The sequence below is a fragment of the Tamandua tetradactyla genome, chromosome 6, assembly GCF_023851605.1.
Source record: "Tamandua tetradactyla isolate mTamTet1 chromosome 6, mTamTet1.pri, whole genome shotgun sequence".
Taxonomy (NCBI): Eukaryota; Metazoa; Chordata; class Mammalia; order Pilosa; family Myrmecophagidae; genus Tamandua; species Tamandua tetradactyla.
Genome location: NC_135332.1, coordinates 65,348,462 through 65,365,080, shown reverse-complemented (window position 1 = coordinate 65,365,080; position 16,619 = coordinate 65,348,462). Strand labels below are relative to the sequence as shown.

Sequence of the window (16,619 nt, the reverse complement as noted above, 5' to 3'; positions counted from 1 at the left end):
GAAACTGAGGCACTGAGCAGGAACATGACCTGTTCTAGATTTCACAACAAGATGGAGACAAAACCAGGACTTTGTCTCCAGAGTCCCAGCCCTGTGCTTTCTTCTTCTAGAATGTGCTGCCTTCCCAAATATTGAGCCCAGGAAGACATAGCTTTTATACTGAATCTGCCATTAAAATGCTGCATTTATAAAAAATAGCATTTGAACCCTGAAAAATATTTCATTAAAACACAATGAGTTTCCTTGAAAATAATCCAGAGCAAAGTTTCCCAGGTTTGCAGAGGATGGCAGGAGAATGAGAGCATATGGGAGGTGTCTTGTCAGTGCTTCCCAGGGCTGGTGCTTTCGAAGGTCCACATAGTCAAGAACACTTCCATCCTTCCATATCCTCTTGGGGTAAGCCCCCAGTGCCCTGTGGAAGGAATTTGAGGGTGGGAGGTGGCAGGGTGGGGTGGGGTTGGAGACTGGTGGCAGACAAGTTATGTCTGAAGAAAACAGATTGTTTTGGTGACAGGGATATTGGTAGCTTCCCCCATGCTTGGAGAGTTGTGAGGCCCTTGAATATTTTGGGGCCAAGGGAAATCTGTGACACACACAAGCAGGAAAGACATAGTGAGGTGGAACAGTGGCTGTGAGCCCTCTGAGATATGAGTCTGGCCAGAGTAGGAGACTCTGGAAAGTAGGGGGTTGGGTTAGGAGCTTCAGAGTATTTGCTGGCTGCAGAACCAAAGCTGAAATCTGGCAGTAACACCTCTGATAGATAGGGCAGCTCTTCTTGCTTCCCTCCCAAGGATCTGAGGGGGAAGGCCCTTAGCTACATGTCTGGGGGCATCACTGGGCAGGGGCAGGAGGTGAAGAAACAAATGAGGGAAACAAAATACAGGAAGAATGTCTGATTCCTCAATCATCTTCACTTGTCTTCATCAAGCACTCTGATTTGCAGACCAGTATATTATAGCAGGACCAGAGATGAGAAAGGAGGGATGGAGGAAGGCCAAAGGAGGTAGAGAGGTTTCTGGGAGAGGAGGAGATGAGGAAGGAGGCAGAGCCAGGGAGATGAGAGAAAAGAGTGAACTGGCATAGCAGACTGAGGTTGGGACAGGAGCTTGGGGATGAGAAAGTGGAAATAGGGCAGGAGAAATTTGACAAGGGTTGGAGCTGTTCCTAGGGGAAAGACCCATCATTCACGATACTGGGGAGCCCTAAGGGCTGGAGCCCAGTTAGGGGATTAAGGAATTATTAGCAAAGCTTTTGTGAGTCATCAACACTTTGAGCCAGGAATTAACTGGAAGAAGCAAGACAGGAAAGGCAGAAAGGCATGAGGGATTGTGAGAGCTTCCCTGCCATCAAAGGCCAAGGAAATCAGGAAGAATTTTCAGGGCCAGAGAAGGATGGAATAGGAGAACACGTGCAGACCCAATCCATTCCCACCAAGGAAATGGAGATGCACAAAGTAAAAAGGAGCAGGGAAGAACCTGGGCATGAGCTTCCCTTACTGGGGTAGGTTGGGGCCTTTCACTTTGGGGTAGGGGGACCTTCCATGTATGGTAGAGGCCATCAGCTTGATTAGGCTGGAAGTCATAACCCCTGAGTCCCAGTCCTAGAATACCTGTTATGCTGCCTGAACCTGTTTGGTAATGTGGTTTTGTTTGTTCCATAAACAAAAGCAGGATGACTGAATAAAGGTGATCCCTGCATCCCAGCTAAGAGATACTTTTCTGCATTTTGAAATGAGGGACTGAATTGGAAAAAGTTTGTAGATTTTTATCTTACACTGTCTCTTCTTTTCCTGCTCTCTCTCTCCTGCTTTATTTTCTCTCTTCCTCCCTCCCTTTCTCTTTCATTTTCTCTCCCTTATGTCCTCCTTTTTCTTCCTCCTCTTTTTTTCACCTTCCCCTTCCTTCCTACCCTCCCTTCCTCCTAAGGGTTAAGCAAAAGGAATCATTTAAAAGAAGCAGGACTTGCAGGAGACCCCGGGTTTGATTCCCAGTGCCTGCCCATGCAAAAAAAAAAGAAGCGAGCTGCAAGTAGAATTCTCTGATCTGATTGACCCCAGAGGTTTTAAACCAGATAGTGGTAAGGCTAGAAATGAGAAATGTTCTAGAACCAACCTACAGACAACCCCTGAGACAGACAGACAGATATCTTGTCAGAGACAGGGCTGAGGAGGGGGTCTGGGAAAAGGCATCATCCTGAGGGCTGGGGAACTTTGTTCCACTGACGCTGGACAGTGGAAATCAGGTTTCTGGTTTGGTTGAATGTGTTTGTTTAGATACCTGCAGGAGGGAATTATAACACAGATCCTTCCCCTCCACCTCCCCAGCAGGCAGCCTTCCAAAAGACTGGCCAAGGGGCTTGATTAAGAGCTCTGGGTGGGAAGGGACCCAGCTGTGAGAAACATGCCTTTCATTCTGGGAATGACCAGCTGTTCTAATTAGATTAATTTTCTCCAGCCCATTCCCCTCAGCCTCGCCTTCTGGAACAAACTCCCATAAGCCTGTGGGGTCCGACCCTTAAGAAGGTTTATGTGTTTGTGGGGGATGGGGGCAGCTTCTTTGTCAGTGACATTTCCCCAGTGGGGAACCTGAAGACTGAATTATCACCCCCAACCCTTTAACCCCTTAAGATTTATGCGATGGTTCTCTGCTCATCTTAAGAGGTGACTCTTAGCAGGAAGAAGACAAGAGCTTTGGGATTCTTGAAATAAATAAAAAGAATCAGTCAAGCAATTTCTCTGTGGTTTTATGGACTTGATTAGATTAAAATTCCCAGGGCTGCCACTGAGGAATTCTCCCACCACCCTTTTTCTTCAAAGGATCATACACGCAGAACTGGGGGAGTCTAAAAAAAATCCCAGTTTAAAGATATCATTTTTGGAGTCTGACTATGGTGACAGTCACTCACCTGTTTAAATATCATGCCTTTACCGAATGGTCTGGTGCTCATTTCCTCCAGCAACAGCCCAGTCTTTCCCTCAAGCTGCATCAGGGAGGTACCCTGGCCCTGAGATGAGGTATCCCCTTCTCTCCCTTCCAGCCTTTGCTTGGGGGAGTAGATGCTGCTGTGCTCCCAGATGGTCAGCTCTCCAGGAGACCTTCCCACCCTCTAGATTACAGGCGGAGATGTTGTCTGATGGGCTGGCAGTAGCATCCCCCACAGATGAAAACGTGATGCCCAAGAATCCCTGCAGGTGAGGGACAGATGTGGATATGGTGAAGCGCTGCAAGGTGGGCCCCCAGACCAATGACCTCCAGTATCCTTATTTGCTTTTGCTAATGGGTCATTATCAATTTGATCTGGGGGAGGCCCTGGTCTGAACAAGCAGCTGCAAGAGTAATGGAGCTGCAGAGGATGGGGAGGTGGGGAAGGGAAACAAGTATGAGAGAGAGAGTGTGTGTTTTAATTGAAGAAAGAAGGGACTAAGCAGGGGGGCAGTGATGGAATGAGGACAGGCACAGGACCACTGCGGCGGGTCCTCTTTGTTTGGGAGCTGAGCCCCCAGTCTCCAGAAGCCTCTGGCTCCATCCTGCCTGGCGTGGGTGGTGTGAGGCAGGCAGGAGCCCTGGGTATGAGAATGGAGAGCCCCTGAGACCTAGAACATCACAGTGGCCCTCCTCATCCTGGGCTCTCTGGCCACGGGCAGAGCAGGGGCGGACAAGGCAGGTCTGATTGGCGGTGCAGGGCTCAGACTCCGAGGCCTGGAGAGAGTGTGGACGGAGTCAGGTTGCTGGCAAGGGCAACCCCAAAGCCCCTGCACCCCTTTCAGACTCTCCTTTGGGAGGGCTGGAACTAAAGTCCCCAGAAAACTCAGCGGGGAAATACCTAGGGATCTTGGGAGGAGCCAAGCCCTCTCAGAGGAGGGGAATAGGGGGGCATTCTAGGACCAGTAGAATGTCCAGCAAATGAGGAGGCAGCCCAGGAGACCCCTCTCTACTCAGACTTTGGGGAGTGGGGTGGGGCCAGGCTGGGGCCCGCAGGGGTCAGCCAAGGAAGGGACACTCAGTGGGGCCCAGAGAGTTCCAGCAGGCAGAAAAAGAATCGCTATTGTGCTTATGGACAGGCAGCGCCCTGGCTCTGAGACAGCGCGCAGGCAGTTTTGTTTAGGCACTAGAAGATTTCTGTGATGCGGTTCTAGGTAAATGAATGAGACCCAGTAGCCTATTAACTCAGCCCACTGACTGCCCCCACTGGCCAGTTCGGACCCAGGCAGCTTGGGGTTCCAGGTCTCTTGGCAGCTGAGTCCCCAGGATGGGGAGAGGGGGCGCGGGCGAGAGGACTGAAAGGGAGTTGGCGAAGGTGGGGGAGGGGAGACTGCCCACTCCGCCTAGACCTTTCCGGAAGAGTGAGGGAGATGGGCTAGCTCCTCGGGCCATCTGGACTGTGCTCCCTCTGGGTATGGCTTTCTCGGCAAAGGCAGCCCACCCCCTCCCTTCTGGCCGAGGGGACGAGGAAAGGGAGAAGTGTAAGGGCTAGAAGCTCTGCTCCAGGCCCCTCCTGTACCCTCCTAGCGGCCCCGCCTGTCACACCGTCACTTCGGTCTTGCTGGCCGAATAGCAGGTGTGGTGGCCGGGAATGTAATGCAGCTGCTCCACCGTGTTGTGTCGGCGGGAGGCGAAGGCCTGGCGCTTGGCGGCCGTCTGGCTTTGGCCCAGGGTGGCGTAGGAGTTATTGGAGGCACTGGGATGGGAGTGCATCTTGGTCATGCGGTAGCGGTCCAGCACGGGCGTGGACACAAAGACGTCCGTGTGTGAGATGGCCCGCGACAGCGCCTGCTCGGGGAAGGCCGTCCGCTCCGGGGACAGCAGCGGGTCCTGGGAGTGCAGGCGCTCGGTGGAGAGCAGCTGCTCGTCCGACAGGATGCGGTCGTAGGGTAAGCAGAACTCATCCGACAGGCCCCGCTCCGGGGACAGGACCCTGTCCTGGGACATGGCCCGGATGGGCCGGCGCGGTCGTTCCCGCGGCAACGGCTTCTGCTGGGACATCTGGATGACGTTGAGGGGGAGGGTGCCACGGGCGGCCAGGTCTGGCAGGTGCCGCCTTCTCATGTAATACTCATCAGCCTCCTTGTCTGCTGCAGGGGAAGAGAGAGAAGGCAGCTGGGGGACACTCACAGCCAAGACTGAGGTCATGCCCTGCACCCCACCTCCTCTAAATGGTTCTTAAAATCACAGACCTTCCAAGTCTTCAGAGGTAATAGACTCAAGTCCCTTTATTTGATGGACATTGAGGCCCAGAGGGCTGATGGCAGTGCTTCTGCAGCTTTAATGCACGCAGGAATCCCTGGGGTCTTGTTAAATACAGACTCTGATTCAGTGGGGCTGGGGGGCTGGCCTGAGAATCTGCATTTCTACAGAGTGCCCAGGCCATGCTGATGCCCCTGGTCAATGGACCACACTTGGGAAGCAAAGGGTTAAGGGACTTCCTCAAGGTCCCCAAGAATTTGGTGGCAGAGTTGACGGCATCCCCCCAACTTGGGCTCCAGTGCTGCTTCTTCCACACCAGAGTCCTGGAACAGAATGGTTCCCCTGGAGTTTTGCTGAAACACCCCAGCGGTAACCAGCAGATTCCAAATGAGGACTGCCCCTCTCCTACGGAAGCCCAGTCGCAGAACCAGCCTCCTACCGGAATAAAGTAAGATTCTCCAAGTAGGAGGCAGTCGTGAAACTGCTTAGTTGGTAACTTAGGAACCTAGTAACACCTCCGCTGGAGTAACAGCCAATGTACGAGAAGCCAACACATGGGCACTGAGCCCACACACAAGCTCCTCACTGCTTTCACACACTCTGTCTGGGCCCACAACATGAGCAAGCAGGAACTATCCTCTATGAAGGCCTCATTCAGATGCTCACCCTCCTCCCCATCCAGTAGATCCTCTCAAGCTCCCACTGCCCACTGCACCCCTGAAATTACCCAGGACACACATACACCTGCATTGCCCAGATTTCAAGAATGCGGCTTCCTACAGACAGATTTCTAGATTTCCTCAGTATGGAAATGCTTATGCTCCTTACTTTGCACGGAGGGGAGATCCTGCCCCCTGTGCTACACTTCATTCTCCTGGAGTATGTATCAGTTCCTGGGTTATCAGGGATCCCCACCTCCAGTCACAGAAACTCAGTGTCTCACTGTAGAGGTGGCTGATGGGAACTCATGGAGTTACCCTGAAGCTTTAAGCAAATGCTCAGCTCTGGGACTCCAAATTCAGTTTGGTGGTCAGCAAAAGAGACTCATGGAGAAATGGAGGCAGAAAGTCTAAAGGTCAGAAAGCCAAGAGGGAGCGCTTTCTCTCAAAGCACCTTCTTGACATTTTAGTTTCTTAACTCATCAATGCCCAGAGCCTTTGCAGACTCAAATGGCAGATCTGGGCCCATTGGATGAACCGGACTCAGCTGATGAAGATGGGGATATGTCTGAGAGGTGGGCCATCTCAAGGCCTCAAGACAGTGTTGACCAGGTCAGGGATGGAGTTGGCTTAGGGTCCCTCGGTTGTTCTCTGACTGTACAGCCAGATCCCTGAGAGCTAGCCTCCCTGTCAAAACAGAGAGCAAAAAAGGCCCACAGTTTGAAGAAAGCAGGAGGGTAGTAGAGGTGGGATTAGGGGAGGGCTTTACTGTTGTGTGCACTGAATTGCTGCCTCAGATAGGAATATGGATCTAAGGAGTCCAAGTCCCTATTTTCTCTGTGGGAAGAATGGACTCAGACATTAAAAACAAAAAGAAAGGGCCTGTCTATTCTCTTCCTCCATCATAGATCTCCCTCTTTGTTCTTGGGATTCCACTCCACTTTAGCAAAGGGGAAGAGAGTGAGACCCGGGAAGATGTCCAGGAGGCTCCCGAGGCAGACCCCAGCCCCAGGGAAACACCACTTACTTAGTCTCTTCAGTGATGAATACTTGCTGGGGTTGGTCTTTACTGCAGACTCATAGGATGGGGGCAGGTGAGCCAAGTTCTGGAAGGAGCGGGAGAAGGAGAGGTCATAGGGCTCGGTGGCTGATGTCAGGATGTTGTTCATTCGGGGTTTCTCTGCAAGAGACAGAGGGGTGCATTGCGTTAGTGAAGACACAGGCTGGGGCAAGCAGAGGGAAATTTCCAGGTTCTTTCTCTGTTCTGCCTTGTCTCTGATCCAAGTCCCCATCCTGCTTTCCTGCCTGTCTGTGGTAGGATACAGGTGTTGCTGGTGACTCAGTTACCCTCATCCTCAGTTCCAGCAGTCAGTGAGCCTGGGGGCAGATGTTGTCTTAGCTGCCACTGGCCATATTGACAGTTTATGGTTCCTTAAATATCAGGCTTGGCTCTGAGACTCTTTCCCATGGTGCATCGGCAGGTTACTTGATGAAAATTTAAGCCCAGTGGAACTGAAGGGAATTTTACATTCTTTTTCAGTGTCAAGGCTCCATTCTTTCCCTAATAGCTTTAGGTAAACCTAGCTCTCAGACTAAGAAAAATATGACTTTGGAGGCACTGGAGTGACTTGTCTTGTCTATACACCCATAGAAAAACTGGCTATAGAACTCAGCTCCAACCAACACTCAGTCCCTCCCACCCTGAACCTCTCCTAACCCTGTACCTAACATACCACTCTGAACCCCCAAGCCATTTCTCTTATTTAATCCCTTTCCCCAAAGCCACCTTAACCATCTTTGAGCTGCTGGAGGAAGGAATGGGGACAAAATGCTTATCATAGTCATAACCCTTTTCTCCCCCCTTCCTCTGAGATAGAGCCTTGAGATCCCAAAATCTGAAGAGAAAGAAAGGTGTGTTGTTCAATGACAGACCTGGAAAAAAGAATGGGGGTATGAATGATCGATGGAGTGAAAGGGAAATGAAGTAAATGACTAATGGGGCCACAACACAGGGTGAACTGGGCTTGTGTCTCAGGAGCCACGATCTGAATCACACAAGTTGGGGAAGAGGTAATGCAGTAAGGGAGTGGCAGTGAAGAATGGGGCACAGAAAGTAATAGAGATGCAGGGAATGATCAAGCTTGCCTTGATGGCTGATGGAATTGAGGTGGCACAACAAAAGGCAACTGGTGGTTGCTAGGGAAATGGTGGTACCATTTCCAGAAATGAAGTGGTTGGGTGGCTATGGTCTGGCCTCTTGTCCCTCCATCATCTTTGTTTGAGGACACCTCAAGGCCAAATAAATACCAAGAAGAGGCACGTTCTAACTTTGGATCAATGTGCCAGAGGATTGTGACTCCTCTGACATATTGAACAATGGCTGGCAGGAGTGCCGTGAACCATGGGGCAGAGAGAAGCCCTTCTAGGCATGGTCCAAGGGCAGCCCCAGGCAGAGAAGACTCCGGGCTTCTCTATCCCTTCTTGCCTGCACTGCTGTTCCTAGCCCTGGGGATTGAGCCAGGGGAGCCCAGCCAATGAGTTGGCTGTTCACGCCAGCTCTGTACATATGTGCGGGGGTGAGGGGATGCTCTACATCCCTGAGAGATCAGAACATGCTGTACAGAAAGGAGCCTCCCTGGCATGGACTGGGATAGATGCCAGGAAGTGGAGTAGGCAGAAACCTGGGAGCAGTGCTCCCCAGAGCTGGGTATTAGTCGCTATTCCCTTAGCTCTTGTTCTTTACTTTTGGGCATACTGGAAGTAAGAACTTCCTTCTGCCTGTTGGCATCGTGTGCTCACCAACAGCTTTGCTCAATAGCTCATCCACTTCAAATACATTTCCAAATAATTTCCGCTATTCTCAAAGACATGCTGTTGAGCCAAGGCCAGCTCTTCCTTGTCTTCTGTTTCCACCATGACTGTTTCTGTCCCCTTGCTTATCCTCTAACTCCCATTGTAACATCCTCCCTTACTCTTCCTCTCCCTAAATTCTCCCCTCATTCAAGGCTTTTCTCTATGACAATGTCACATTTCTTCTAGCCTACAACAATATCTGTTCTTTGAACTATTGCTCTTCTAGTCAGTAACACCTAGTCTAATATCTAAGTGGTCTGTAAGAACTCGACTTAGGTTGGTCTTTTGACCTCCATAGATTATAATCTTATTGTCACCAGAAGTCTTGCTTTCCAGTTTTTCCTATGCTTTCATAGTGTCTCACCCAAAATATGGATCCAATTAATGCCTTTTGGTTTACGGACCAGTCCCAGCCTTATCTCCTCTCTTACTAGTTGCTTTGCCAGCTTCTAGGGAAAGTGTAACATCCAAGAAAGAAGTGCAAAGCATAATTGCTCACACTAGCCTGTGAACTGCTCAGAGGGCAGGGGCTGGGTCTCATTTATCCCCTGCTCCTGGCATAGGGCCTGGCACCTAGAAGGCATTCAACAGATGATCTGAACTACCCAGATGGAAGAGAGAAAACAGGAAGAGAAGGGAAGAATGGCTCCTCCTTTTGCATTCAGGAAGCTGACTTGTGTTAGCTCCTTCTGGGGAAAATCAGCTCAGTAATTGTCCTTTCAGAATATTATTGAACAAGTGGGAGCTCTCCTCACTTGCCTTTTCTGGCTCCTGTTCCTGCTGCTTTTTCTTCACTGTGGGCATCCCCCAGGCTGCCTGCCTCTCTGCCTTCTGCTTTTCCCTTTCAGCATTCTTGCACAGATTGTCCCCTCTCCCATAGCTTCTTTTACTGCCTCCAAAGCTGCAGGTTGTATCTTCAGCTCCAACCTCCCTCCAGACTTTCTTTGTGCATGTCAAACTGCCTGTCACATGATTCTTTTCTATATACCATGGTCAGATCAAACTCTAGATGTCCAGACCCATTCCCCATCTACCACTCCATTCCCTGTACTCACTGGCTGCTTTCCTGATTCCTTAGATTGTGGTAATAAAACCCTCCATTCTTTTAATCAATCTTGGCTCGGACATTTTAGTTATGATTGGCTCTCAACAGGCTTGTTAGTAATTCAACAGGCATGTTCAGTTTGTAAGTTTTCCCAGTTCTTTCTTATAAATATTTCACTCCTCAATCCTCTTTTCTAGTCCCATTGTCAAACCTACCATGGGGGCATCAAGTTTTTAAACTGAACTCTCTAATTTCTCCAGGTTGTAATTTTTCATAGGCTCCATAACATAAAAAAATCTTATTAAACTGTTGCTTTCATCACATATTTCCACCAATAGCATAGAACTGGGCACATCAAAATATTCCACTCCATCCTCCTAATTACAGTGTCCTTCCATCTCCATGCTGAGGCACTAGTGGAACATATTCAACATGGTGGTGATGGGTTTCTCCACCAGGTGGGTATAGACTTTATCTTTGTCTTTGATTTCTCCTGCAATAAAATTTCACTGTTTTCACAGCAGAGAGGGGCATGGCTGGTATATCATAATTTACATGACTGTCTCATGCTCTATCAAGTTGTGGACATATGCGAAAAAATTTTTTTTCTACAAGGTTCCAAACGATAAATTGTGATTCAGTGGGAGGACTTTATAACCTAAGAGAAAAACATGGTTTTGCTAACTTTTGCCCCTGTGCTAACACTTCATTACTATAGCTTTCAGTAGGCCTCCTGTTGTAGCCTTCAGGAGGCTAAAACCCAAATCCTGTGGTTGGTTTGGAGCTTTATCAAATCTTGATTACTTTGGGGAGGATAGATGCAGTTTACCAATTCTTATATCACTCATAAATACCACAAGTAGCTTTGGGCAAGGGAGAGCTTCATACCCCTTGCCATGGATATATGTGACTTATTGTCACAAAAAATGACCTATACTGAAACTAAAAATGGGTCATGAAAGGGTCTAGCCTCTTCCCTTTCATGGGAGATGATTACTCTGATATCAAAAACAAAATCACCAATGGGACAATGCTCTCAAAATGAGAATGGAACATTGTGGCCCTGGGGAGTGAAGTGAGGTGGGAAGGGGTGGTTACACATGGCTCTGAACACCTTCCTTAGCTTCAGTGATTGAATGATCGTATGTTTAATATCCTGCAAGTCATTGGTTAGAATGGAGCTGCCTGGAATGAGGATGAAATGTGGAGCTTTCTAAATCATCTCTCACTCTGTGTAGGGGTCTGGGTAGCACTGCTTAAAATCAGATGGTTATACGGATGATCACCTAGAAGTCATAGAAAAGAAAATTTTAGAGAAGAGGTGAGGTATTCCACTGTCTGTCCAGTACAACAGCACTTCTCTTAACCTCCAATGTACTTCTCTGAGTCAAAGGAAACACTTTTTTAAAAGTTCAGGCCCTTTGATGCCCTGGAAAAGTGAATGACAGGGACAATGAGTCAAAGAAGTTTTCTGTTTCTGTCTCTCTTCTACCGCAACAGGGATTCCTCAGTCACCTTGGTGACCCACCTAAATTTTTGTATCCATATAATCAGCCATAGAGGCTGTTCTGGTTTGCTAGCTGCCAGAATGCAACACACCAGAGACAGATTGGCTTTTAATAAAAGGCCAATTTATTCATTATTTCGTTAATTTATTTATTAATTTTTATTTATTAATTTGATTTATTTCGTTAATTTTTCAGAGGAAAGGCACTAACTTTCAACTGAGGTTCTTTCTTACGTGGGAAGGCACAGGATGGTCTCTGCTGGTCTTCTCTCCAGGCCTCTGGGTTCCAACAACTTTCCCCAGGGTGATTTCTTTCTGCATCTCCAAAGGCCTGGGCTGAGCTATGAGTGCTGAGATGAAGTATGCTGAGCTGCTTGGGCTGTGCTATGTTGCACTCTCTCATTTAAGCACCAGCCAATTAAATCAAACATCTTTCATTGCAGCAAGCATGCCTCCTAGCCGACTGCAGATGTAATGAGCAACAGATGAGGTTCAGGTACCATTGGCTCATGTCCACAGCAACAGAACTAGGTGCCTTCACCTGGCCAAGTTGACAACTGAATCTAACTACCACAGAGGCTTTGTGGGGTATAGAAGGGAAGGATAGAGATGAATGGGCATTTGGCAAGTATGTGTATAGAGAGTAGGGAAGTGGGTAAGAGGAGTGGATTTTTTCCCCTTTTTTTCTCTTCCCCTGGCTAAGGTGTGGTTAGCCAGGAAAAAGATGTCCTGACTTAAGGTGTTCATAGCTTATAGGACTTTCGTTTATTCCTGGGTCTTTATATGCAGGTGTCTGAGTACATCTGGAAACATGGCAGGCTGACATGAAACACCTACTGTCTTGGATTAGGGGTCCGGGGTTCTAGGCTCAATCCTGCCTCTAAACGACAAAGCCTGATTTTTAAAAGCATTTCCTTTTATTAAAGGAACCATAAAAATAATATGTTCATAGTTGCTAAGACCCAGTATTGAAGATATTCCTAGGACTTCTAAAACTGTTTGGAGTGACAGAATGAAGATTTGGCGTCATCCTAAAGTACATGTAAACATTGTATTACTGTTTCAATTCAGCCTTGTATTCTTACTTTTCATTGATGCACACATTTAATTTCAGCTAAAGCAAGGAAAAGAAGTGGCATGAGGTCTTTCTTTAATTTATCTAAACCATTGGTTACAGCTCCATCATCCTACTGGAGCTAGAACATCTGCTTCCCCATTTTCACTATTGTCAAAATACTGGTGCCCCGTAAATGTTCAGTGTACTCCAAGGCTTCTACTTTTTTGCCCAAATTCGTTCCCAAGCCTACACCTATGTCTAAACCAAGGATCATCTGATCTTTACAATCTGATTTTCAGCTCCTTGTAGATACCTGCCCTTCCCAATACATTAAGTCCCAAAGTGAGCTCTTCATTTTTTACTCCAATATTCAGGCTTCTATCATTGGTAAAATACTCCATATGTTTGGTTATCTTCACCATTTTCCTCCCTCCCTCTTCCATATCCAGTGAATCCCAAAGTCCTGCTGATTTTTCGAATTATCTCTCAAATGCTTCTCTTCCTTTCTGTTCCTATAGCCTTCTTCTAAATCCAAGCCCATAATATATCTTTTGCCCACATTTATTTAAGAGTCACTTTGTTCTACCATCTTTAGCCATTTCTCAGACAGTTCATCTTGTGTACTCCCACAGGACAAATTATCCAAGCCAGTGGAATCGTCACATTATTCCCCTGGATAAGACCAGCCTCTTAATGCAATAATGCATATTGCAATGTTAAGCACATTGTCCAATAGGGGTGTTGGGTTGGGTGGGAGGCCAAAGGTTCTCAAATGGAGATACTGTCCCTTCCTAAGGCAGATTGTTGTGCTATAACCAGAGAAGAAACTATTTGCTAAAGGTTGAATCAGTTCTACACTGAACCTAGATTTAAGCCAGTAGATGGAATCCAGGAGGGCAGTTAGATGATAGATTTTTCCTACTTGTCCTCCAAAGGCAAGGCAAAAACCAGTTTCATTGTTGTTTTCTGTTTAATTTTTAATTTTTACTTTTTAAAGCAATATGACCACATTACAGAGGCAATTCCATGTAATAGGAGAACCCGGGTTGAATGATAGAGAGTGGGAGTTAGAGAGAACCATTTTTTCCATCTCTAGGTACCACCAAGAAACAGGGATCATTCAGATTCAGTAATTTCTAGTATCCAATTGTGCTCCAGGCCTGGGGCCAAATATTTTAATATACATGTGAAACTAATTCTCACAATGATCTTCATTTGAAAAGGGAGTGGAGTGGAGTATAATGAATATGTATTATTGGCCTACCATTTTTCAGTCACTTTATAAAATTCTAAATACCTTATTTAAGATAGTTATTGTAATTGTTTTTACAGATGCGGTCCCAGCCAGGATTGATGTCTTGGTTCAGATATTTTACCTACACATACAGTGATTTTCCTTTTGTTTGAATCTCATTTAAAAATGTTTTTGCTAACGTTTGATTTTTCCTGTATTGGAATTAAGGGAAAGCATTTCAAATTAAGTGTAAAGGTAAAAATTACAACTGACCTAAAATAACTACTGTGAATTTTGTTGCATTTCCCTTTGTTCCCTTTCCCCCATAAATATTTATGTGCATGTTTACACACACACACTTAAACAATATTGCAAGAAATAATCTTGTGTATGTGTCATTTTGCAAAGTGAAGAATCATAGAAATGGAGATATATATGGTAATTTGATCCTTGCACCTGTGAAAAATGACAAATGAATAGTGTTATTCTTTGCAATGTTTTATTGTAGCAAAAGAAAGGAAATAACCCAAATTCCCATATGTATATATATACATACACACACATAAATGTGTAGCTTCCCCTTATGTAAGCATGCTGTGTATAATATTTTAAATGTTTTTATACTTAATGAACCACATATCTTGAAACATTTTTACATATTGCAATATATTCTTTGAAATATTTTATATGGTTTCGTAATAGTCCTTAATATAATTTAAGCATAATGTATTTTAGTATATTTAAGTATTCCCCTAATATTGGGTATTTGATTGTTTAAAAGTTTAATAATGTCACAGCAAACAAGCTTTGAACATGAAATTTCATTTCCATAGGCTGATATAATGACTTAAAGAAGCATTTCTACATTGAGAATATACATTATTAATTGCTTATTGATGTGGCAAATTAGATTGGTAGATTTTTCATATTGAACCATTCATGGGTTTCTGGAAAATGCCCTATCTGACTTTGGTGTCTTATTCTTTCATTACAACACTGGATCCTATTTTCTTATAATAGGATCTAGCATATTCATACATAAATTGTGTAGTTGTCTTTTTTTGTGTTAACACTGTCAGGTTTTTGTATCGTGATAATGCTCTAAGAAAGTCAAATGAGAAGCTTTCTATCTTAATGTATGCTCTGAAATTATTAATGTATATGAAATATCTGTTCTTTGGAAGTTTGAAGGAATGCAACCATGAAAGTGCCTGGTACCTTTTTGGGAGTCTTTCTCTTTGCCCTGTGCTAGGGGACTTGGCTTGTGTTATTTCATTGGCTGCACAACAATTCCACAGTGTAAATACTGCTATCATAGATAGTTTAAAGATGAGGAAAAGGAGGTTTAGAGACGTTAAGAGAGTAATTTGCCCAAGGTTACATAGCTAGGAGGAGAGGGGGGCATGCAAAGCCAGATAGGCTTTCTCATACTTTGACGACATTTTCCTTGTATATTGATTCATTCGAGTATACTAATTCTGAATTCGACTTGTAATTTCCATTTTTCAAAAATCCATTGGAAGTTTTCAACTTTATTTACTTAAAATTTTATATCAAATTCCCTCAAAATAAAGAAAAAACATAAATTTTCCATTCTCATTCTTTATTTTGTGTGTTAATGTTTTCTGGACTAGAGAGTTATTCATATTCTTCTTCAAAGAACTGGCTTTTATATATGTATCAGCTCTGTTACTTTTTGAACTTGAATTCACTATTTTGTGCTTTTGTATTTATTAATTCCTGCTTCCTGATTATTTTTTTTGTGTGTGATTTCTTGGCTGGAATCTTAAGTTCCATTTATTTTCGTGTATTTCTGTTAATGATATAAGGTTTCTAGGCTATGAATTTATCTCTGGAATTGTCCTATGAGCATCAACATTTAGTGTTCTCAGTCAATGGTCTGTAATTGCAGCCTTGATTTCCCCTTTGACCCAAGAGGAATTTAGTAGAGTGGTGTTTGATTTCTAAGTGTTTATGTTTGTTGGTTTGAACTTTTGCCATTTATTTTCTGTTTTATTGCACTGTGGTTAAAGAACAGGGCCTGTACATTTTCTACTTTTTGGAATTTATTGAGATTTCCTTTGTGGGTTTATGTATGACCAATTTTTGTAAATGTTTCATGAGTACTTGGGAAAATGGTATATTTTATTTTTGTAGAGTTCAAAATTGACAGATACCTATTAAATCAGATACATTAAATACATTATTCAGTTCCTTTCTATCCTAATTCATCTTTTGTCTACTTAATCTGTCAAGAATTGAGGGAAGTATGTTAAGATCACTTACTACAATTCTTCTCCCATGAATTTTTCTTTGTATTTGTTATAGAATTGGTTTTAGATATTTCATAATTACATTATTCAGCACAAAAACGCTCATGATGGTTATGTCTTCTTTGTGGATTGCACCATTCATCGACATCACATAACCCTGTGCTATTTAATGTTTTTTTTTGCCTTTACGTCCTCTCGATCTGATATTTATATTACCAAACCAGCTTTTCTCTTTGTTTGCATTTACCTGACAAACTTTGCCTATCCTTTTGTGTCTAACCTTTCTGTGTCATGTTGTTTTAAGCTTGTCTCTTGATGAAAGCATGCTTTTCTTTAAAAAGTCCACCTTATACGTTTTGGTACTTTGAGTTGTCTTGCTAGCTAAATGTGATTCCTCCTGATCAGAAACTTTCCTCCTTTCTGTTGGAGTATCATCCCCTACCTGGTATAGCTGTGCAGTGTCACCCTATTTCCTTTCATGCAGCCCAAGGTCTAGATCATGGCTGATTTAATCAGGTGTGAATACCTGATTTTTAACTGAGCCAATGGGAGTGCCTTCCCCAGAAGTTCGGACTTTTTTCGTTCAGAAAGAGATTTGGTCTCTGCATGGCTAGACTCATAACCTATGGCCTGGGTAGCCATGTGCAGTCACGTAGATTTGGAAGAGAAAGTCAGTTTTTAGAGAGTGTAGCTTATCATATTTTCTAAAAATGGCCAAAAATATGGTCCTAGTACTATATGCTTTTTCAGAACCTTACTGTACCCCTATTATGATCAAGAGTATATATCTCCCTTCTCCTCGAAACTG

At 44.9% G+C, this 16,619-nt stretch overlaps 1 protein-coding gene across 3 annotated transcripts in view; it reads right to left on the bottom strand.

Annotated features, from left to right (window-relative positions):
• Positions 1-1,167: 1,167 nt before the first annotated feature.
• The window catches only part of SHISA6 (shisa family member 6), a 330,433-nt gene continuing 314,981 nt past the window's right edge, over positions 1,168-16,619 (bottom strand). For 2 of the 3 annotated variants that reach the window (XM_077166012.1, XM_077166013.1), the window contains 2 exons: positions 6,870-7,022; positions 1,168-5,071 (listed from right to left, as the gene is read on the bottom strand). In XM_077166012.1, the coding sequence (XP_077022127.1) occupies positions 4,521-5,071; positions 6,870-7,022 (704 nt within the window). In that variant the 3' untranslated portion in view covers positions 1,168-4,520. Of the gene's footprint in view, positions 5,072-6,869; positions 7,023-10,969; positions 11,027-16,619 lie in introns of all 3 variants that reach the window. The other variant, XM_077166011.1, reaches the window with a different exon arrangement.